Source organism: Penicillium coprophilum (genome assembly GCF_028826855.1).
Source record: "Penicillium coprophilum strain IBT 35676 chromosome Unknown utg000004l_segment0_segment0, whole genome shotgun sequence".
Taxonomy (NCBI): domain Eukaryota; kingdom Fungi; phylum Ascomycota; class Eurotiomycetes; order Eurotiales; family Aspergillaceae; genus Penicillium; species Penicillium coprophilum.
The window spans coordinates 654181-675811 of record NW_026622723.1 but is presented as its reverse complement, the minus strand read 5'-3'; the positions used below and the strand labels follow the sequence as shown (position 1 = coordinate 675811).

The window sequence follows — 21631 nt, the reverse complement described above, 5'->3', positions numbered from 1 at the left end:
GGTTTCCGCCATCTCCGGAGATTGGACCCCATAAACCATCTGCATCCACCCCCAGCATATGAAATGTGCAAATGATACCTCTCTTATCTAGCACCCTCGACTTGACTATAATGGAACTGCCCATTAGATTCGATGCTGATCACTGCGCGCACCTACCAAGCCTCCCAGACTCCAGACCTAGGTGCAGCACAACTCCGCAATAAAAGATCGCGATTCCATACCCTCTCCGGCTGGCAAACAAGCCCGAATACAAAGGAAGCGACCGACATGTTATTAATCCACCAAGTGGGTAGTGTGCGCGTTGGGGAAGTTGTTAGGTGAGTCTGGTCCAGATTGTCCCTCGAGTCTAAAGTCTTTTTGGTTAATGGTGAAATCGTCCGTCAGATACACAATTACATACACTCCGGCGGCCGATCCGATCCTGCCCATTCCTTCCAATCTCTATGTGAGGGTGAAGAACACATCTGCTATCCCATTACGCGCCGCATACCTCCATGGCCCCTACACGCTATACGCCGCTTGCTATCCGTCGCAGTTTGACCCCAACACCAAATATGAGCGACAGGATCTAGACGGTAAACCGCAGTTCGAGCCCTACCTCAAGGCCGGAGGCGGTTGGGACGCTGCCATCAAGGTGCCGGATAACCTCCTGGAAGCTCACGACTTTGGCTCTCCGGGTCAAGGCGGACCGGCAAGTGGCCAGAGCGTTAGCTGGATCGTTGAAATTCAATCGCAAGTGATATTCTCAAGTAGCGCAGCAGTACATTTCGAGCTGCTAGTGGGCCGAGATGAGAAGTCGCTGGCACATTTCTCAGGCGGTGCATGGGGTGGCGGAAATGGCTCGACGGGGCCTCCGGCAAAGTTACAAGACCATTGGCTGCCTGGAACTAGAGGTACTCAGGTGCTTGCCTCGAAAGGTGTGTACTCAAAAGCGATTGCGCTTCATGTCGACGATACAACTAGTCTATGGAACAATCCGCCATTCCCCTCAGCGGAGCCAGCTTCCAAAAGCGCTGAACGGCAGAGTCAGAGCTCTCAACCTCCATGCCACAATTCAGCGCCAGAGGACTCTCCTGAAGCTCCAAAGAAAAGTGCCAAGAAGAAGCCGGTTCACCTTGTATTACTGACCCACGGGTTGCACAGCAACCTAGGTGCAGACATGCTCTATCTGAAGGAGAGCATTGACGCAGCCATGAGAAAGAAAAAGAACGACAGTCAAGCCAGAACTCCCCACGTTGGCTCTGTTGGACTGGATGATGGAGAATTTTCGACAAGGTATGAAATCTTTGAGCGCTCTGGCATCTAAAAATCCTAATCCATCGTTTTTTCTAGCGGTAAATCCAGTCATTCACAAGAGCAGAACAGCCAATCTGGTGACAATCCCAACGATGACGACGAAGAGCAAGTAATCGTGAGAGGGTTTTCTGGCAATGCTGTTCGGACTGAGCGTGGGATTCAATACCTTGGCAAACGGCTGGCCAAATATGTCCTGCTTCTCACGTATCCCGATCAGCCCTACTTTCCTCTGAAGGGCTCAAAGTCGAACCCATTTTCTCGACCTTTTAGTGCCCACAAGGAGCGAGCTCAGCCATTTGCTCATTCGGCCGAATCAACCCCGCAGGAGAATGCTAAAGAATCTGGAAATGACGACCATGCATATCAGATTACGAGCATTAGTTTTGTTGGCCATTCCCTCGGTGGGCTGATTCAGACATATGCAATCGCATATATACAGAAACACTCGCCTCAATTCTTTGAGAGAATCAGGCCTGTCAACTTCATTGCTCTTGCAACTCCTTTTCTTGGTCTCAGCAATGAGAATCCGATATATGTTCGATTTGCATTGGATTTAGGTCTAGTTGGTCGTACTGGCCAAGATCTCGGACTGAGCTGGACAGCACCAAAAGTTCGAAGTGGCTGGGGGGCTATTATCGCTGGAAGAGGAGAGTCTGTCAAAGAGCCCGGCCATTCGGACCCTGGCTCTAAGCCACTCTTACGAATTCTTCCTTGTGGTCCTGCCCACGAGGTTCTTAAGAAATTCCAGCATCGTACGGTGTACTCGAATGTGGTAAATGATGGGATAGTTCCGTTGCGGACGTCGTCTCTTTTGTTTCTGGACTGGAAAGGTCTGGATCGGGTTGAAAAGGCAAGGAGGGACAATGGGCTTGTTGGAACTATGGCCGAATGGGGGTGGGCAGAGTTGACAGGCGCCAACTCGAAATCCCCGCGACTTCCTCGCCTCGATGAAGACCCGTCTTTGAGTCTTCCGACAATGGAGTCCGGTCAGCAAAATGCACATTCCGCTGCCCAGATTCCCACAAGGCCCAAAGATAACCTTTCGGACGATCCAGTCTCTCCAAGGCCGGAACAATTTCTGGCACAATCCAGTCGTGTGTCAAAGCAAAGAATTCCAGAGGAGGCCGTGGTAAAAGAAAACCTTCCGGGAAATACGCCCTCCGGTCCCCTAGAAAGCTTTTTCTCGCTGTTTCGCCTAAACCAGGGCAAAAATCCCCCCAACAGCAAGAGTGCCAGGATTTACAAACGTAGTCAGACTCTGAGCACTTTGGAGACTGGTGACGGCGACGGCACAATACCCGATGTTCAGGGACATTCCTCGCACGAGCACGAAGGGGTGCATACGCCTCCAAAGACAACCTTTTTCGAATCCGCGGGAGACTTGTTGATGCCGCCTTTGCCGCCCGTGGATTTCATTTTGGACCCTGCCTCGCGACCCCGGACAATTTTCCACGACCGCATCTACCACCCAGAGGATATACCACACCCTTTACCGGTAAAGCGACGCACATTAGCATTTGGCTCACTACCGGGCAAGCAATCGAAGTCGGCGCCCACTGAGCACCCACCTGCTAGCATGGCAGACCACCAAAGTGGCCTCAAGGTCGAAGAGAAAATTGCGAGAGCCTATCACCGTGATCTGACTTGGCGTAAGGTCCTTGTTCGACTTGAACCAGATGCTCACAATAACATCATTGTGCGGCGCATGTTCACCAATGCCTATGGCTGGCCTGTTGTGAAACATTTGGTTGATACGCATTTCGGCGACACGCCCACTGCGGAAACTGACGATTCCCTGAAGCAAAGTGCAGAGATGGCCAAGTCTCTAAACGTTGGTCCGACTAGTTCAGGTGATGAGGTTGAAGGACAGTCCGATTCTGTCGATCCAGATTCGGTAAGAAAGACAGACGATATGCCAAATGTCTCCGATCTCCATGTATCGGAAGACCTATCTTCTGTTCCAAAGGATACCTTACCAGCTGAAGATGAATCACACATGAGCGCCAGTGAGAAAAACTATGTATCGAGGCAGGATTCGGCACGATGGACTGATCGTGAAGTTGTGGAGGATGACAGCGAGTCCGGCTTCGAAGTGGAAACTAGCGCTGGTTTCCGTCACAGACAATAGCGCCTGGCTTCCGTTGTACATAATTTCCCTTAGATATATACCCTGTAATTATGCGAATGTGATATTTCAAATGATAATTTTTCTATGTCGTATTCAACTAGTCCGAGGCAATTACGAAGCAGGTAATCAGTACTTCAACTCGCCTTGAACATGGCTCCAAAACTCCTCCACTATCTCCTTTTGTCCAGTCCCATTCGGAGAACCCCGAACGGCAAGATACTTTCGTCCGTCAAGACGAGCCTCCCAAACGCCCGGGTTACCATCCGCCATGATACCCCCAGCTTCAGAGAGGATAACCCATCCCGCGCAGACATCCCAGGCCCAGCATCCGCCTTCCCAATACAGGTCCAGCGTGCCATCAGCCACAGCACACAAGTTCAACGCAGCAGAGCCTAAGCTCCGCATTGCGCGCACCATAGCACCCCCGTTTTCCTTTGACTTGCCCAGCTTCTCATATGTTCGAAGCTTAGTCTCCCAGTTGTTCCCGCTGCGGTCCGCACCCCATTCAATGGCAATGAGAGCATTGGCTAGTCCCGACAGGGGCTCGACATTGTCGCCCTTGAGCGGCAGACGAGTTTCGCGATTGAGAAAAGCGCCTTGGCCTCGAATAGCGGAATAAAGGGTTTTGGTGGAAGGGTTATACACCACTCCCACCGTCGGAATACGTTCAACAGCGAACCCGAGTGAAACACAGGCAAATGGAAAGCTGTGCACGAAGTTAATTGTTCCATCGATGGGGTCCACGATGAAGGTAGGGGCATCGGTCAGTGGACGTGCTGGGTCATATGTTTCCTCGCCGTGGAATCTAATACATATCATAAGCATATGTGTGGCGGCACGAAAGAGGAAGCACATACTCGTAATGCGGGTATTTCTCCCTCAGAGAGGTTGAGATCATGTTTTCGACGGCACGGTCGTATTCCGTGACGAGGTCCGTACCTACAGAGATCAGTCATATTCTTTTTTTTTTTTTTGCTGTCTGTATATATACGCACTGTTCATCTTGGACCCTGTGTCGTTAGTTCCTGGGAGTGCATTGTTGATGATATCCCCGGCCTTGAAGGCTAATGAGACTAGAAAGTCATGAATCTCGTTGAGGTTTGGGCTCTCCATTGTACAATTGAGATGTTGTGGTGGACTGAAGTTCTATAGCTGTATAGCTGCATAGATGTAGTTTGAAGGTCAAAGCCAAAGGAGGTCCGGAAACGCTAGAGGCGGGGCAATGACGACCTCTTTTGAAGATAGTAACATCAACTTATATATGAGAAATATATAGATTTACACTGATTGGATATACAGCTATATCACTTCTAGTCTCTAATATATCCACACCTCTCTATGTATTACAAATCGCAAAGATCCCAGGGCTAAGTAGATATCTCCGCGTTTCCAGTGACGTCGAAAACCCCCACTTCCGCGGGAAAAAAAATCTTTGAGATTCTGCAATTTTGAAAATTGACACACAGCCCTTCTTCCAGGCTTTATTATACTCCCAAGATGCCGACCGAACTTGAAGAGGTATGTGTCTACGGCCTACGATATCGATCAGCTCACTCACATCTCTTTTTATAGCTGGTGGAATTCCTGCACCATGGCAACACCCAAATCAGACAAATCGGTACGACCACTCCTCTTGCTGCGCGAATACATGATCTAACAGCTCATAGCTTGCGAGAATCTCGTCGGCTTCTCCACGGCTCAGCCTGCGTTGTTTAAGCGCCATCAACTCCTCCCTGTCCGCGATTTAAAGCTTCTGGTCCGCGATTACACTGTGCGTTATCTGTGATCATAGGGCGTGACTGTCGACTGATGTCTTTGTGCAGCCAATTGCGAAGAATGCATTGATAATCTTGATCAACCTGTCTAGCGATGAAGAGGTGTTGAAACTTCTCGCGGAGGATGAGTTCATCGAGGACTTGCTTGCGAAATTGACTGTGAGTTTGTCTCAGGTATCATATCTGTTGATAGTAATGGAGCTAAATTGTTTGAATTCAGAATGTCGAGGAGCCCAACGCCGACGAAGTGGCCATGCTTTTGGCCAATCTCGTCAAAAGCGAAAACCTACAGAAACTGCTCACTCTCAAGCGAAAAGCCCCCGAATCCGTATCTACCTCCCAGAACGCGATCGATCAACTGATGGACTGCTTTGTAAAGGGCGCTGAGGGTGCGCTCAACAAGCGCGCCAATTATGATTACCTTTCATACGTGTTTGCCGACCTGTCTCAGACGGAAAAGGGCAGAGCCTATTTCACCCAACGTCAAGAGTACGATGATGTGGTCCCTATCACCAAGCTGACGGTGTTCACGGAGCACAAGAGCGATATTCGGAGGAAGGGCGTTGCATCCACAATCAAGAACGTGGCTTTCGAAGTCGATGCACACCCAATGCTCTTTGACGAGGACGGGGCCAACCTTCTGCCTTACCTGTTACTCCCACTTGCAGGTCCAGAGGAGCTGTCAGATGAAGATACTGCGGACATGCTGCCAGATCTTCAGCTCCTGCCGCCCGATAAGCAACGAGACAGCGACCCCACCATTATCACGACCCATCTCGAAACATTGCTTCTCTTGACCACAACTCGGGATGGCCGGGATATTATGCGAGCAGTCAAGGTCTACCCTTTGATCCGTGAAACCCATTTGCATGTTGAAGACGAGAATGTGACGGAGGCATGCGACCGGTTAGTGCAGGTTCTGATGCGAGATGAGGAAGGTGAAGGCGAAGGAGAGCCCGAACAACCTAAAGTTGAGGCGCCTAAAAACGAGGATGAAGATGTTGTAGAACTGTTTTAATGATTAGATACCAAATCAATTGTACATATGGACAAATTATACAACACTGTAGGTCGTATGGAGTACTCCGTAGTTGTATGTACGTATCATTGTCATTGGAAAGGGAAGATAAATCGGCCGATGTCGGGTGGGGCAGCCCCGGAGATGGACGACCGGTCGTTTTTCACCACACTACGACCTTAGTCCTCCACTAGCTCTGTGATTCTCTCTTCCGATTCCTCAATGCCAAGATTGATTCCGAGCTACTGCACGCCCTAACCCGAAATACTCAGAGTATTTCATCATCCCCCCCAACATCACGTCGAGCAATATTCCGCTGCGGACGCGGAAGCTGTCTTGTCCCTCGACCTCGAGGCGCAAGTGGCTTCCCGCTGAATCGGATCAAACTGATTCCAATTTCGATGATTGTGCGAGCGACAATGGAAATTGCCCCGAAATCGACAATCTACCACCCGACGTGAACCCCGACACTGGGATTGTTCAGCGCTTTCGGGGCTTCATGTCGCGCGCCCCTCTTCTTCCTTCGACGCCCGCCCTGGGTGCTTCCTCCTACGGAGCATTACAAAGCCCAGATGAATCCGAAGAGGATATATCCATACCGAGTCGTCAGAATGTTCCTAGAAGTTTACAACGTGCGAGCTTCGAAAATGATGTTGGAAGCTCTTCTACTGTACCAGGGTCTACCCCGAGACGATCACAGTCCTCAGTCAGACGACGAAACAGCGTGTACGCAGAGATCGCTGATCGTCGGCCGTCATCCGCCACGTCCGATGTGGGAATGGGTCCTGATTCGAAATACTCTTTTGCCACAGGATTGGCTGTACTGGGCAACCCGGTGATGCAGGAGACACCGGCACCTTCGCCATATATGACAAGTGATGATGAAAATTTCCTGGATATTGATGATGATGATGATTCAAAGTCCTCGAGTGAGGATCCTCCAGACAATTCGCCGTATGCTCAAGTACGAGCTTCGGTTCCGGCGACGGATGATATCACTCTTTCTATTAACAGTAAGCTTTCTTTCTCATACATGTATTCTTTAATACCTAATGTTTTCCAGCACCACGGATGTGGTTTCTCTCTTTGTTATTCTCTTTGACGGGGTCCGCCGCCAATCTTTTCTTTTCCTTGCGCTATCCTAGTGTTTCCATTACACCAATCATTGCTCTTGTTCTAGTTCATCCACTGGGCAAGTTTTGGGATGTGCTTCTGAAACAAACAGGAGATCCTCTTGAGATCTTTGAGAACGGAACCCTTCACCACCGGGAATCGCTCTCGAGTGAGATCGAGGCCCCTCCTTTTTCATTAGCGTCCCGGGTCAGACTTTGGCTTGCACAGGGCCGGTGGAATGAGAAGGAGCATGCTTGTGTCTACATTAGTAGCAATGTTTCCTTCGGGTTTGCTTTCGCAACTGATGTTCGTACACCGCCAAAATATTTGTGACGAAGCTAACGATGAAAGGTTATTGTCGAGCAACACAAATTTTACCATCAGGATGTTCCAATTATATATCAGCTACTACTCATCATATCCACTCAGGTTTTGGGGTATGCATTCGCGGGTCTCACTCGACGATTCCTCGTGCGGCCATCGGCTATGATCTGGCCGGGAACCCTGATGTCTACTGCAATGTTCTCAACAATGCACAAGTCTGTCAATAAAAAGGCAAACGGATGGAGTATCTCCCGATATAAATTCTTCGTCGTTGTGTGGGCAGGCGCTTTTCTCTGGTATTTTGTTCCAGGATTGTTGATGCCTGCTCTTAGCTATTTCAATGTGATCACCTGGCTGGCACCCAAAAACGTTGTGATCTCGAACTTGGTAAGTCACTCGAGTCGTTTCCCGCTGCTTTGACTAATTTTTATAGTTTGGCGTTGCCTCCGGTCTCGGGATGTTCCCTTTGACCTTTGATTGGGCTCAAATTGCCTATATTGGCTCCCCATTACTCACGCCTTGGTGGGCTGCAGCTAACATCGTGACGGGACTGGTGGTCGTCATATGGGTAGTCGCGCCAATACTGTGTAAGATCTCCCCATCTTATCTCATTCAACTCTGCTGATCAAGCAAAGATTACAAAAATGTGCTTTTCTCTGCATATATGCCCATAGTTTCAACAGCAGTATTCGACAACACTGGGCGGCCATATGACGTTAGCCGAATCTTGACCAAGGATTTTTTGTTCGATGAAAAGGCCTATCAAGATTACTCCTCGGTTTATCTCCCAATCACCTATGTGTTGTCCTACGGTGTTCAGTTTGCTGCTTTGACATCCCTTGTCACTCACACCATTTGCTGGTATGGGAAAGACATCTGGCATCAGACCAGAAAAGCCTTTGAGGAAAGACGAGAAGTGCCAGACGCGGAAACGTACCAGCCTCTTCGTGGAAGCAATGATACGGTTCGACAGAGTCATGACATTCCAAGGACCAGCTCTCATGAACCGAGCCAGGAAATTCCAGTGGGAGGGGATGATGTTCATTGCCGTTTGATGAGGCGCTACAAGGACGCACCCCTCACGTGGTATCTTATCGTGTTCATTTCCATGCTCGCCACTGCCATCTTCACAGTGGAATAGTAAGTTACCCTTCTCTTTAATCTTTGATAGTAGCTGACTTTCGCCCCAAAGTTATCCAACACACCTACCTTGGTATGGGCTACTCTTGGCTCTTGGTATCACTTGTGTGTTCTTCATCCCAGTGGGCATCATCATGGCCGTCACCAATCAGCATAGCAGTCTTTATCTGATCTGCCAACTTCTTTGCGGTATTGTATTCCCAGGAAGGCCTGTGGCGAACATGATCTTCGTGACCTACTCATATATCAGCTCTGCACAAGGGATCAAATTTTCGTCGGACCTCAAACTCGGCCATTACATGAAGATCCCCCCACGGATTCTGTTTAGCGTCCAGATGATGGCAACTTTGGTCTCGAGTCTGACCCAAATTGGTGTGCTGAATTGGATGTTCACTTTTGTCCCGGGACTTTGCACACCGGAGGCCATCAACGGTTTCAACTGCCCAATTGCTCGAGTACATTTCAACGGCAGCATACTCTGGGGAGTCGTTGGGCCCCAGCGCTTCTTTGGCCCAGGGGGGCTCTATCGTCCGCTTGTCTGGGCCTTTTTGATGGGAGCCGTGGCGCCCCTTGGAGCATGGCTTCTAGGGAGACATAGCAAGAAAAGCTTTTGGCGTATGGTCAACTTCCCTATCCTGTTTGGCAGTCTGAGCTGGATTCCTCCTGCAACCGGGCTCAACTTTTCCATCTGGGCCCTTGTATGTTTTGTGTTCAATTATGTGATCCGGCGAAGGAGAACCGCATGGTGGGAAAAATATGCAATGACTTTATCGGCTGCATTGGATTCTGGGTTAGCATTCGCAGTGGTCGTTGTCTTCTTCGCCTTCATCTATCCTGGCTGGGTCGATGGTTTCAAATGGTGGGGAACCGAGATTTATAAACAAGTAAGTCCTTGACTATCTCGTTGTTTGATATCCGCTAATCGTCTCAAGGGGTGTGATTGGATTGCTTGTCCATACAAACCACTGGAACCGGGTCAACGATTCGGTCACTAAGCTTGACTCGATTGAGGCAGAAATCCCAGCGAAAAGATACAAACCCTATCAGTTGATATACTACAAGTAGTACCTAGCGAAATAGAAAGTCAAGAATGGCTGGCCTTTCTTTCTGAAAACTTTGGACTTGGATAATCTGACTAAGTAGTTGGCTCGAGAGGATCTCGAGACGCGTTACAGTTTGAATTCTATTTTCCTCCAAATCGACCGAGGACCATAATAGTCGGGAAATCTCACCCATTTCTATGCGATATACTCCTTTACCGCGGCCAAAACAATCACAGGGCTGAACCATTTACCATCCATTGGCTTAACTTGAAGTTTAACTTCTAGGACAGGCGAGACTACTGAAAGGAACCTAAACGCCCTATTTTCATCTCGGGTCTTTGAAACCAACTCCCACTGTGCCAAATACCTCTCTAGATTGCTCATACTCTCAGCTTTCCATCGTAACTCAAGATCAGCCTTTTGGATTTGCCTTGAGCTGGAAGTGTGGGGTGAGCTAGGCCGAGGCTTTGGTTAAGACCCAGAGCGATGGTTACAGTCCCAAGTCCCAGAGTCGCTGCCTCTTCACAAGTCATGCGTTAGGGGATGCTGTATTGAAAGCCTCCTTTACCCATAACGTATTTGAAAGAGGCTTCCCTCTTCAGGATGAACGGTGTTGGACCCATGAACAAAGCCATAAGCTCGGCCACCTTTCTTGAAGGTGTTCGTGATGTCTTTGCCGGCACATTCCACGATACCAACGAAATCACATCCGACTAGCACAACCAGCGGCGCAAGGAGGTTAATATGCTTCCAGTAGTTAAGTTTTAAAGCCACGCTGACATTCTTGATCAGAATGCAATTATCACGCAGTGTGGGAATCGCTCTGTTGCTCATCAGTTGCACGTGTTTGGGTGAATGACGATGATTGCGTTCTGTAATGTCATACTGGTGACGCGGATATGAAAGGAAATCCAACCGAAGTAGCTTCGTAATATTTTATTCTATGATGGAAAGACTGCTCACATCAGTTGTTCCCGGGTACGACACGACCAGATCTATAAATTCCAAAATAACACACTTCCAAGATCAGGGTTCACGGTTGTCCAATGTAAAGCAACGAGTATCTATAGACTGATTTGCATGCTCTCTATATTTGGAAGTCAGTTGGTCAGTTGATCCAAAACCCAAAGTTTTGGCAGGTTCTCAGGGTGGGTATAGGGTATCATGTACATACCGTAGGGTGTGGTCTTCAAAAGAGCCTCCTGACGCACAGACCACACAAACCGGAGATCTCCCCGAAGCACGTGACCATATCCACGGGACGGGTAAACACTCGCTCCGAGGTCAACCGTCATACCTGCGGGTCGCTGTCTCCAGCTCTTTCAAAGTAACTTTCCCATCTCTCACTCTGCTGCAAACCGACCCCCTCTTGTCGCAACACAAGATAGGCAAAAGGTTAGCCTGGTTCCATACTTTCATCCCTGGCGCGATCCGCCGCGTCGCTTTCTACCACTCGTACCATCTGTGCTTTGGACATCGGCAACATGTCGACACCAACGAACCCCTCAAATGCTCGCACTCCAACCGGGCCCAATGGCGCACCTTTGATGAGAATGCGTCGTCCAAAAGCAGCGGATCCTTTGGTCCGACCTAAAAGAAGGCCTGCCCCCAAACCAGCTGGCGCCACTCCCGCCGGCAATGGAACAGCCACTAAGACTCTTCCCTCACGGCCACAAACGTCCAAACCCCAGACTATCTTCCAGTCCGACCGACCTATGCTTGAGCTTTCGAACAATAACATGTCTGCGAATGGCTTTAGCGGTCCTTTGCTCAGCGATAAATACTTCGATTACCCGGTGGTGACGACAAAGCGAGCTCTGATGGAAGGACTAAAGCATCACATCGCGCGATTTGCTTCAAAGAAGAGCGTCGATCCACGTGATGAATCACAATTCACACGACCAGTCCGACTTCACCGCCGCGATCCGCGTTCACGAACTCATGATCCAAATTCGGGACGGTCCGAGATCGATGGCCAGCCTATGGATGAAGCTGAACGCGAAGCTTTTGATGCCCGAAAAGCAGCACGTGAAAAAGAGCGAGCAGAAAACCTGTCCCAAATCGCCCCTGCCCTCGGCTCAACCTCGAAACGACCAAATGCCCCGAAGCAGAAAACACAGCAGGTTTTCAAGTCGGATATGACACCTGAAGAGATTGCAAGGGCACGTATCAAGTACGAAGAGGCCTTGCCATGGCACCTGGAAGATTTTGACAACCAGCATACCTGGGTTGGAAACTACGAAGCAGCCCTGTCGGAAACACATGCAGTATTCATTCTCGACAACGGGAAAATGAGAATGATTCCGGTGGAGAAGTGGTACAAGTTCAACGCTAAGAGTAATTTCAAGGCTTTGACTATTGACGAGGCAGAGAAATTCATGGCGAAGAGAGTGAAAGACCCTCGATGGTTTATGGAAAAGCAACAACAGTTGGAGCAAGAAAAAGAATTGGAAACATATGCTAAGCAGCGCAAAGTCTATGCTGGAAAACAGGGCACAGCTGCCAAGGGCGCCGGGTTGGAGGCTGGTGAAATGGATTTCGAAGAGGATCGATTTGCCGACGACGAAGAGCACGATGACCTCTTCAATGAGGATGAAGATGCGAAGGATGCCGAAAAGAGAATCAAAGAGGACCAGCTCAAGGCGAATGTGTTCGGTCTCAAGGACGAGAAGGAGTATGATGCTGAAGAAATGCGAGAGAAACGTGAGAGAGAGGCCCGGCGTGTCTTGGGCAAGGGTGTGCGTAAAGCTCTGAAGAAGAGAGAACGGAACTTTGATTACAGCAGCGGTTCGGACGTCAATCCGTACACGGACGAGGAGGTAAATTTTCATCCATCTTTGGCAGCAAACGCCAAACTAATGTATACAGAGCTCCGATGACAGCGAAACCGAGCGGGCCAAGGAAGAGGAACGGAAGAAGGCAGAAGAAGAAAAGGCCCAGAAAGAAGCGAACTCCAAGGGAACAAATACTCCCTCCGGTCGACCCAAGCATACAGATGCCCTGAAGAAACCGTCTCGGAAAAGGCTTGGATCACCAAACGCCTCCGATGCGAGCGGCACCGATACATCGCGAAAGAAGGCCAAAGGCATGCATCTCTCTGCGTCTCAACCCCCGTCGCGTCCGATCTCTCCATCAGCTTTGCAGGTATGTACAGTTATAACCCTTTTGTCAATACATACTGATTTACTCAGACTGGCAAGAAACGCGTGCGAAATGTTCCTGGTGGCGCTGGATCTGGCAGTGATGTCGACGCTGTCGGATCTGGAGCTGAAATGAGCGAGGGTGGCAAGATCAAGAAACTCAAACTCAACCCTGTGGCTTCTCGTGGTGGCACCCCACAAGGGTCCCGCGCCGCAAGTCCTCTGCCTCGACTCCCCGGAAGCCGTGCCAACAGCCCTGACGTCCCCCGAGGTCGGTTCCGGTCCAAATCTATTCTTGATATGAGACATAAACTAACCATCTGCAGGCCAACGTGTGTCAACCCCAATTTCTGGAAACCAGACGTTCCCGACGGCCGGCGAAATTCACGCAGCCATTCCAGCATCAGGCATCCTCAGCAGCGATCTCCTGAAGGTCTTCCGTCCCCGCATCGGCGAGTCCAAGGAGAACCATCGGAGATTCATCGCCATCGTCAAGGATGTCAGTGTTTACGGAAAAGAGGATCGTATGCTGCGACCAGGTCCCTGGAAGGGGAACTAGGACTTGTGTCAAGTGATTCCAAGTTACAATCAAATGTCGAATACTTTTCATGTTTTTACTTTCATTTCCTATCTACCAATGTCCAGCAGGCACTCTGTGACTAGGAATGCTTCAACGAATATTTTCCGCAGGCATGTCATGCTGGCTGTTCATAGTTCATAAAGAGATCACCCACCTAATATCCAGTGCAAAGCGACTTTTGCATATCATTTGAACATAACAATCCATATTTGGTATTTTCCGAGTGTTAAAATGAGAGAAGCCTTTTTTAGGGTACAGGTAGAACCTTACACGGACGTCGGACTTTCCTGCAGACTTTTAGGTACTTCCACTTTCTTTTGATTTGAACTCTTAGAGAGGGCTGTGAATTCCACTATCCTTCTCTCAGCCTCCCCACTGCTAAAACCTATGCTCAGTCTTGGCAATGGCACGATGCATCTACCTTCGAAATGCTATCTAATAACTTGTGTGAAAAACCCCTGTAGTATGACTCCATACGAACATGCATATCGGCTTACCCCTTCTGGTTCTCATGTATATAATATGCTCGAATTCTATATATGCCAAAGCGTAATTGAAAGATACATTGTACGGAGCATCTGAGATCAACGGCCTGCCGATGTCGGGAGTCGTACGGGTCTCCAAGACTCCGTGAGATGATAGAGATCCATTACCTCAGGCTTGATTATTATGCGGATGGTACTGGCAACATGCCATCCACTTGAGCAGCCCCCTCAATTGGACATACCCACTTCACTCGTCTCTCGGCGTAGATTTCGACCTGAGGCTTCTGTTCGTTCAATATCTCAAGGTCATCGAATATTCCTGCCCGGACAACTGTGACCTCGTTAGGTTCTCCATTAGACTCTATCTTCCGTCCAAAAAGCGGCGTGCCTATCACTTTCGTCAGATGCTTCCTCTCGAATTCAGTACAATATATACCACAGTCCGGACAGAAATAGTTCTTAATACTGTTTCCACTATCCGATGTCTTTGATAGTTCTTTCGGACTTCCGGAGATCTGCAATTCGGCGGTTTTGACGAGAATATTGCACGAATAGAGTGATCCGGTAATCTTGCGACAATCGAGACAGTGACAGATTGCCTAGGAAGTATGCTTAGCTCTGTGACCATAGACTTGAATACTGTCAGTGGTACTCACCGACGTTATAGGTTGGCCATTGTGTTCGACTCGGATCTTGCCACAGAAACAACTGCCAACTGCCATTTTTACGATGTCTGAACAGTGACTCACGATGTTGAGTAAACACAGAAATCGGAGGCTAGGTATATATCCTGACTTCTTAATAAGCACTAGACTCAAAAAAAAATATTGGGGAGATCTGGTGAGATGGGGGCCAGGACCACAGTACCAACTACGTGCGATAGAAGGGCACACTGTTTGTTGAGGATTGGATTATACAGAGACCTGCCAACTACGTAGTTACCCACCATTTCCCACCAAAACCGATCAACTTTGAATTCTCTCAAGATATTTATATGGTAATCGTGTCTAACAAAACTTTCGATAGGAGAAGATTAGTTTCATCAAATTTTTCTTTCCGAATGATTAAATACGTGTGACTGCTAAATAGTCACTGGTTGAAATATCAATGCTCATTGCAGTGTCGAGTATATATATGAGGGCGCCCACACTAAACTCGCAATCTACATATCTCTTGTCAATGGTTGCAAATATACAAGTCTCTAAGACACTTACCAAGATAGATTATATATACATTTCTCTTGATGTGCAATTTTGACTGATTCAAAACTAATTAAAAACCATGTTACAATATAAATTTACAAAGACAGGTCGGTTCAAAGTTGGTCAGTTTTGGTGGGAAAATGGCGAGTGGGTAAATACTTAATAGTATTACACCGTACAATGCATATACGTAGCTCTTTGTTTTATGAAGATAATTCGAAGAAAAAAGAACTAATAAATGTCATCACTCCCATTATAAACACAACGAACCAGGAGACGAAGCTGGTTCGAAATCTAGAAAAAAAATATATCACAATCATTACGTCTCAACCCAAGAGAACCTTTAGCCTCTAGGATCTATATGCGAACAGAAACTGAAAATGCACATCTAAAACTGCGAGACCGCAACAGCAACAGCCTGTGAGTCACTGTGGCTGATGCTAACGCTGACCTGCTTGACACCCGCCTGCTTAGCGGCGGCAGCGGCAGCACCATGAAGCTAGAGATATGTTAGCGTTTTGCCACTAGGAACCATAGAATAATCAGGCACTTACGTTCACCACCGGAGCGCCGTTGGCATCAACTCCGATCTCAATATCCTTCAACGCAGCACCGGCACCCTTGCCGCTGACACCCAATGACTTGAAGACAGCTTCCTTGGCACTCCATCGGCCTGCGAACGAGGACTGGGGGGAGGCAGCCTTGCGGCAGTAGTCTTGTTCACTCTGTGTGAAGTTGCGCTCGACGAAAGTCTCGTTCTCAATGTTGATGGAATCAATGTGCTCGACGTCAACACCGACCTTGGAGTTCTCGGCGGCGTTGGCCTTGGCAAGGGACTCGAGGGTCTTGCGAGTGCTCTCAGACTGCTTGGCTTCAGGCGCAGTGTTTGAGTACTTGAGCTCAGAGGTCTTCTTGTCGACAGACACACGGTAGTCGGGGTTCAGGAAGATCTTGCTCTGCTGATCATCCTCATAAGGAGCCTTGTTCTTGGCAACGAAGATGCTGTTGTTGATCAGGCCGTTGTGGAAGTAGCGGTAGGCCTTCTTCTGGCGACCCTCGACCTTGGTCTTGTAGGCTTGGTATTGAGCCTGGTCAAGAGTGGCATACAGGTACTTGGGGTGGATACCAATAACCTGAGCACCCTTCTGACCGAAACCGAAGGAGGTGACGGAGAACGCCTTGACACCGTCGGTCTGGATGCTGCGACTGGGGTAAACAATGTAGTCGAACTTCTCCATGACCTTGTCAACATTGTCAGCGTTGCGGTTGCCTGGCACGAGACCACTCTCCAGGACCTGCAAACAGCCGTTGAACATCCAGGCACCGGCGGCACCCTTGGGGTGACCAGTGAGGTACTTCTGGAAGATACCCATCACTGCATTACCCTTGGAGCGTCCAAGGTGCTTCATCTGTTGGCAAATGACATCGGACTCGTTCTTGTCGTTTGCGACAGTAGAGGTACCGTGGAAGGATGCGACATCAATGTCGTCAACAGTGAGACCCCAAGTGGCCATGGCACCACGGAGGGGAGCAATGCGTGAATCCTGCTTCCAGAAGTTGTTGCCCAGGCTGTATTGGGCATCCTTCTCCTGGCGAATGGCTTCGCGCTCAATGTGCTGAGCACGCTCCTGCATGTACTCAGCCTCGTTAAAGGTCTCATCACTCTGAGCCTTCATGGCATCGGCCTCCTCCTGGAGGTACAGAAGCTCAGCTTCTTGCCACTCGTTGATCTGCTTCTTGCGGAGATCCAATTGACGGCGACGGTACTTGATGTCCAACAGAGGGGATGGGAACTTGCCGGGGTTCTCGCGGGCGGTGGTCAGGACACCCTGACCAGGAGCAGGAACGGACCGTCCAATCTTGTCAGTGGCAGTGGTGGTCAGAGCAATGATACCGTGGATCGGCACTCCCATGTCGAGAGCAAGTTGTGCAGTCATGATGAGCTGCATACCGCAACCCTGGGACTCCATGAAGCCAGCGCGAGTGGTGGTAGTGGGTCGTGACATCTCTTGCGGGGTGCGACCGTGGGCGAATTCATCTTCAGCGTTGCTAGTGGCCTTCATGTTGGCGAACTCATAGGAGCCCTCCTCCTGGAAGTCATCGAAACCACCAACGAAGCAAACACGTGCCTTGCCCTCGACAATGGTCTCGTAACCGATATCCACAGATTCAACAGCCGTGGCGCAAGCACCGACGGGTGTCTTGATAGGACCGGTAGAGGACAACAACAGCATGTTGACCCAGGCGGACATAGTGTTGATGAAGGACTCCTGCAAGATATCCTTTTGCAGTGGCTTATCGAGGAAGCGATCCTTGTACATACCGCGCAAAGCGTGGGTACCACCGATACCCGAGCCAATACAGTTGCCAACCTCAGACAGGTGAACATACTTGTAGAACTCGTAAGGGTCGGTAATACCGGCTGAAAGCATAGACTCAGCAGTGCAGACCAGCACGAAGAGTGTCACAGGATCCACCTGGGAGATAATATCGTCGGGGATACCATAGCGGCTGGCGTCCCAGCCTGTGGGCACCTGACCGGCGACAAGACGATCGAACTGGAGGGCCTTGGGGATGAGCATAGTGGCGCCCTTGCAAAGACGGACGGTGTACTCTCCAGATTCGGGGATCTCAAAGATCTCGACCTTGTCTCCATGCTCACGCTTGAATTCTTCAGCGGTCTCCTTGGAAGCCTCGAAAGGTTCAAGGTCCTCCTGGATGACAATTTCTTGAAGAAGCTGCTTCTTCTTAGGATCGTATCCCTTGAACAACTCGGGCTCGATCAGACGGATACCAGTGTGCTCCAAGATGTGCTTCTCGTACTTGGGCTTGACATCCTTATCATCAACGGGCTCGCCGGTCTTGGCATCAACCCAGCCAGAGTAGGCCTGGCCCTTGAGGGGACCGTTGTGGTGCTTAATCAGACCCATGATCCATGCCATCTCAACACAGCCCTCCAATGAGAACTTGCCCTTAGATTCCATCTCCCATCGGGTACGGGAGTTACCCCAAGGGCCGACTTCAGCGAAACCGGTGACAACGACCACCTTGTCCAGGTTGACCATGCCCTTGAGATTCTCGTTGAGCGGTTTGACTTCCTTCTCCCAGTCGGGCAGGTTAGGGAATTCAAACTTGATGTTGGCACGGGGCTCAGCAACAACCTTCTTATAAAGAACTCCACTGTCTTCGCCGTTAACGATCTTGTGCTCGATGGCGGTCTCCTTGATGACGGCCTGGCGGACATCGCTGGTCTCCATGATGTCGGTGCGAAGCTTGGTCATCAGGCCCTTCAGGTCTGGAATGAATTGCAGACCACCGTTAAGATCAGCAAAGACTGGATCGAGCTGGCAAAGGTTGACGATGGCCGGAGACATCAGTCCGAGGAGGTTGAAAGCCATCTCCTGCTGAGAGAAAGTACGGACGCCCAGCTTCTCGACGCCTTCGGCGACCATATTGTTGCCGCTCATCAGACCAGTACCACGGGTCCAGCCAATGACCGCACCACAGATGGTAAGGTAGTGGCCCCAGTTCTCCGAGTACCAACGGTTGAACAGAGTCTCCAAAGCAAGCTTAGACTCAGAGTACAAGCCATCATTACCAAATGTGCCGTGGTTTGGTGACAGGGGCAAGATAACTTGAGCGGGGCGGGTTTCGAAGCCATGAGCTTGCTTTTGGGCCTTGACCGAGCCCAAAAGACGAAGCAGGTTGGTCAACATGATACGGTGAGCCAGCTCGGACTTGGAATCGATAGAATCAATCTCGCGGCCGTTCTCGGGGATGGCAGCAAAGGGAACGACAAAGTCCAAGTCCCAGCCAAGACCCTTCTTGCTGTCGTAGATGTACTCGACCAGAGCCTCAACATCCTGCTTGCTGCCTTGGTTGAACGGCACGACCACAAGCTGGGAGCCACGAGCACCGTAGCGGGCATACATGGCCTGGTAGTACTCGGTTACCTCGCGCGAGAAGCGACTAGTAGTGACAATAACCTGAGCACCACCGCTGATCAGACCTTGGAGAACCTCAGCACCAATAGAACCGGCACCAGCACCGGTCATCAGTACGTTCTTGCCCTGGAAGGTGAGGCCGTCCTTGGCAGCCGACTCCAACACATTCAGATAGACGCCAGTTAGTTTCTTATTGTAGTCCCAGCCGTGTTCGGTCTTCTTCTTCAGGTGCAGGAATGGAATGGTCTCAACCTTGCCAGGGCGAGTGGGAGTAGTGCGTTTGGCAGCACTACGGCCTCCCTTCTTGGAGTGGCCGTTCTCCTGGGGGATAATTTGGCTCTCGTTCATGCCGAGAGCGTGAACAACATCCTTGTACAGTGCATCAAATTGGAGCTGGGACGACTTGGAGAGACGATGCTGCTTGCGAATGAGCTTGTAAACACTCTTGAGGTCGTTCTGAACCTTGGTGCGGTTACTGTACTCAGAGATAGGGCCTCCTTCAGCCATGTGCTTAACGTAGTGCTCAAGCTTGCGAGCACTGGTGCGAGGAGCTTCCTTGTAGCCAATGTTGCCACGGGCATCAATGGTCGTTTGGGGGCCTGTGGGCACAGCGACATCCTTGTAAACTGGAGCTACCTCCAACACTTCGCGACAATTTTCAATGAGCTGCTGTCCAAGTTCCTTGGCCAGCTGGTAGGTCTCTCCGCGCTCAGTCGGGCAGTTGTCGATGTGATACTGCATAAAGTCAAGGAGAAGGGGGTTGGAGCGGTTCATAATGCGAATACACTGGCTGACAATTTCGCGGTCAACCACCTGTAGGCGACCAAAGATAATATCGTAATACATGCTGAGGGCATCCTGACGAGCCCAGTTCCACGAGGAGTCGTAAATACGGGCCTTCAGCTGATCGAATGAGGGCTCAATGCCCGAGGCGTAGAAGTCACCGTGCTCTGCTTGCCACAAGTCCAGCTGAGCCTGCAGCGCTTTCTGAGTCTCTTGGGATGTCACATAGGCCTTCTCGCCACCACGGAGGTCCATTTTGAGGTAGCGGGCAATGATCTCAAGCTGCTGCTTGAACAGAGCTCGTTGATCCTTAGTGAGGGCATCAATGGCTGCGGGGTCCATGACCATGCCACCACCGCCGCCGCCGTCACCACCGGCAACCGGAGCCGAAAGGTTTACGCCGGCACTGGCGGCATATTTGTTGGCTACGTCGTCGAGATAGACCTTAGCATCCGCTTCAGATCCAAGACGAGCAGCGGGCTCCATGGTGAGAGCAAGCAGGAGCACACCATCCTGACGGCCGGATCCCAAACCCCACCGAGTCTCCAGGTATTTTCTGACAGAAGTAATGTTGAAACCACCGGGCATTTTGGAGGAGACCATTCTGGCGATGAGTGAGGAAGACTGCTTGCCAAGTTGGCCGTTGAATGTAGCTTGCATCGAGGCACCTAACTCATCGAGAGGGACGTCCTCGGGCTTTTCGGGAGTGGAACCGAATTCCTTACCCAGGTCACCTAGGATTTCATTCTGTAATGTGGACTTGCCTATTCGCGTGTTAGACTAGATCCTTTTGTTTCTTTTGACTAAGACTCGGCTGTACTTACCTCCAACAAGATCCTTAATGGCTTTTGACAATGGCACATCCGCGAGGCTCTTCTTTAGCTTCTGGGCAACTAGTGTCCGCAGGATATCGACTGCTGTGATGGGAACATCTTCAACTGAGGCAGCAGGCCCTGCACTGGGGGGTGGTGGAGGAGCTCCAGCGGCAGGAGCAGCAGCTGGTGCGGCAGGAGCAGCTGAGGAAGTGGGCTCTACAGCCTCGGGCTCTTCCTCCACGGGGTCGACATCGTAGTAGATCTCCTTGGCATCCTTATTATAGCAGAGAATCTGGCGTTGCACGGAAGTAGCAGCATCGTAGGCCTCGTACTTAGAGGCTAGTGTCCGCCGGGCCATTCCTCCAAGAGTATCTGCGGGACCAATCTCGACGATGCGCTCGGTGCGCTGTTCGGCGAGGATCACATCTTGGGTCTCGATCCATCGGACTGGGGAGGCGAATTGGTAGGCAAGCAGCTCCACCAACAACGTGTGGGCGAGCTCTTGTTCAACTTCCGGACGCATGATGGAAGTAAAGGGTATCAATTGATTAAAATGAGATTAGGACAAATCTCCGGGTTTGCGGGCGCGACAGAGTCGTCGGAGAGTGCCCAGCCGAAAGAAAGAGGGAGGAGAGGCGGATGATGTGAAGAAAAGTAATAGGGGAGAATTAGAATAGGAGTCAATCCTATGAAAATGTATCAGTGAAAGTGCCCCAAGACAAAAAAAAGATGGTCCCAGAAAGAAGGGAAAAAAAGGTGGGAAAGGAAATGGAGCACGGAGATAGATGTGGTATCAATTAATACCGGATGGTAATTTTCCCAGTACATTAATTAAATAAAATATG

General features: G+C 50.1%; 7 protein-coding genes across 7 annotated transcripts; 4 read left to right on the top strand and 3 right to left on the bottom strand.

Moving 5' to 3' along the window:
• Positions 1-132: 132 nt before the first annotated feature.
• On the top strand, positions 133-3424 carry N7500_004663 (lipase ROG1 family protein; the record flags this gene model as incomplete). Its single annotated transcript, XM_056675808.1, has 3 exons — positions 133-317; positions 385-1275; positions 1333-3424. The coding sequence occupies 3 exons, from the start codon at positions 133-135 to the stop codon at positions 3422-3424; spliced, it is 3168 nt and encodes a 1055-aa protein (XP_056530808.1).
• A 126-nt stretch (positions 3425-3550) lies between these two features.
• Positions 3551-4537, bottom strand: N7500_004662 (inositol monophosphatase family protein; the record flags this gene model as incomplete). Its single annotated transcript, XM_056675807.1, has 3 exons — positions 3551-4229; positions 4282-4363; positions 4420-4537. 3 exons carry the CDS (start codon positions 4535-4537, stop codon positions 3551-3553), a joined length of 879 nt encoding a protein of 292 aa, XP_056530807.1.
• Positions 4538-4921: 384 nt separating this feature from the next.
• N7500_004661 (protein HGH1) lies at positions 4922-6217 on the top strand (the record flags this gene model as incomplete). Its single annotated transcript, XM_056675806.1, has 5 exons — positions 4922-4942; positions 4997-5042; positions 5092-5195; positions 5248-5358; positions 5420-6217. The coding sequence occupies 5 exons, from the start codon at positions 4922-4924 to the stop codon at positions 6215-6217; spliced, it is 1080 nt and encodes a 359-aa protein (XP_056530806.1).
• A 499-nt stretch (positions 6218-6716) lies between these two features.
• Positions 6717-10692, top strand: N7500_004660 (uncharacterized protein; the record flags this gene model as incomplete). Its single annotated transcript, XM_056675805.1, has 7 exons — positions 6717-7230; positions 7281-7636; positions 7760-8041; positions 8088-8241; positions 8290-8794; positions 8847-9678; positions 10630-10692. The coding sequence occupies 7 exons, from the start codon at positions 6717-6719 to the stop codon at positions 10690-10692; spliced, it is 2706 nt and encodes a 901-aa protein (XP_056530805.1).
• Positions 10693-11321: 629 nt separating this feature from the next.
• On the top strand, positions 11322-13536 carry N7500_004659 (transcription factor IIF subunit TFG1; the record flags this gene model as incomplete). The annotated part of the gene is made up of 4 exons (XM_056675804.1): positions 11322-12656; positions 12706-12981; positions 13029-13248; positions 13304-13536. 4 exons carry the CDS (start codon positions 11322-11324, stop codon positions 13534-13536), a joined length of 2064 nt encoding a protein of 687 aa, XP_056530804.1.
• A 688-nt stretch (positions 13537-14224) lies between these two features.
• On the bottom strand, positions 14225-14764 carry N7500_004658 (GFA family protein; the record flags this gene model as incomplete). The annotated part of the gene is made up of 2 exons (XM_056675803.1): positions 14225-14641; positions 14699-14764. 2 exons carry the CDS (start codon positions 14762-14764, stop codon positions 14225-14227), a joined length of 483 nt encoding a protein of 160 aa, XP_056530803.1.
• An 868-nt stretch (positions 14765-15632) lies between these two features.
• On the bottom strand, positions 15633-21309 carry N7500_004657 (trifunctional fatty acid synthase subunit FAS2; the record flags this gene model as incomplete). Its single annotated transcript, XM_056675802.1, has 3 exons — positions 15633-15743; positions 15799-20735; positions 20796-21309. 3 exons carry the CDS (start codon positions 21307-21309, stop codon positions 15633-15635), a joined length of 5562 nt encoding a protein of 1853 aa, XP_056530802.1.
• Positions 21310-21631: the final 322 nt, after the last annotated feature.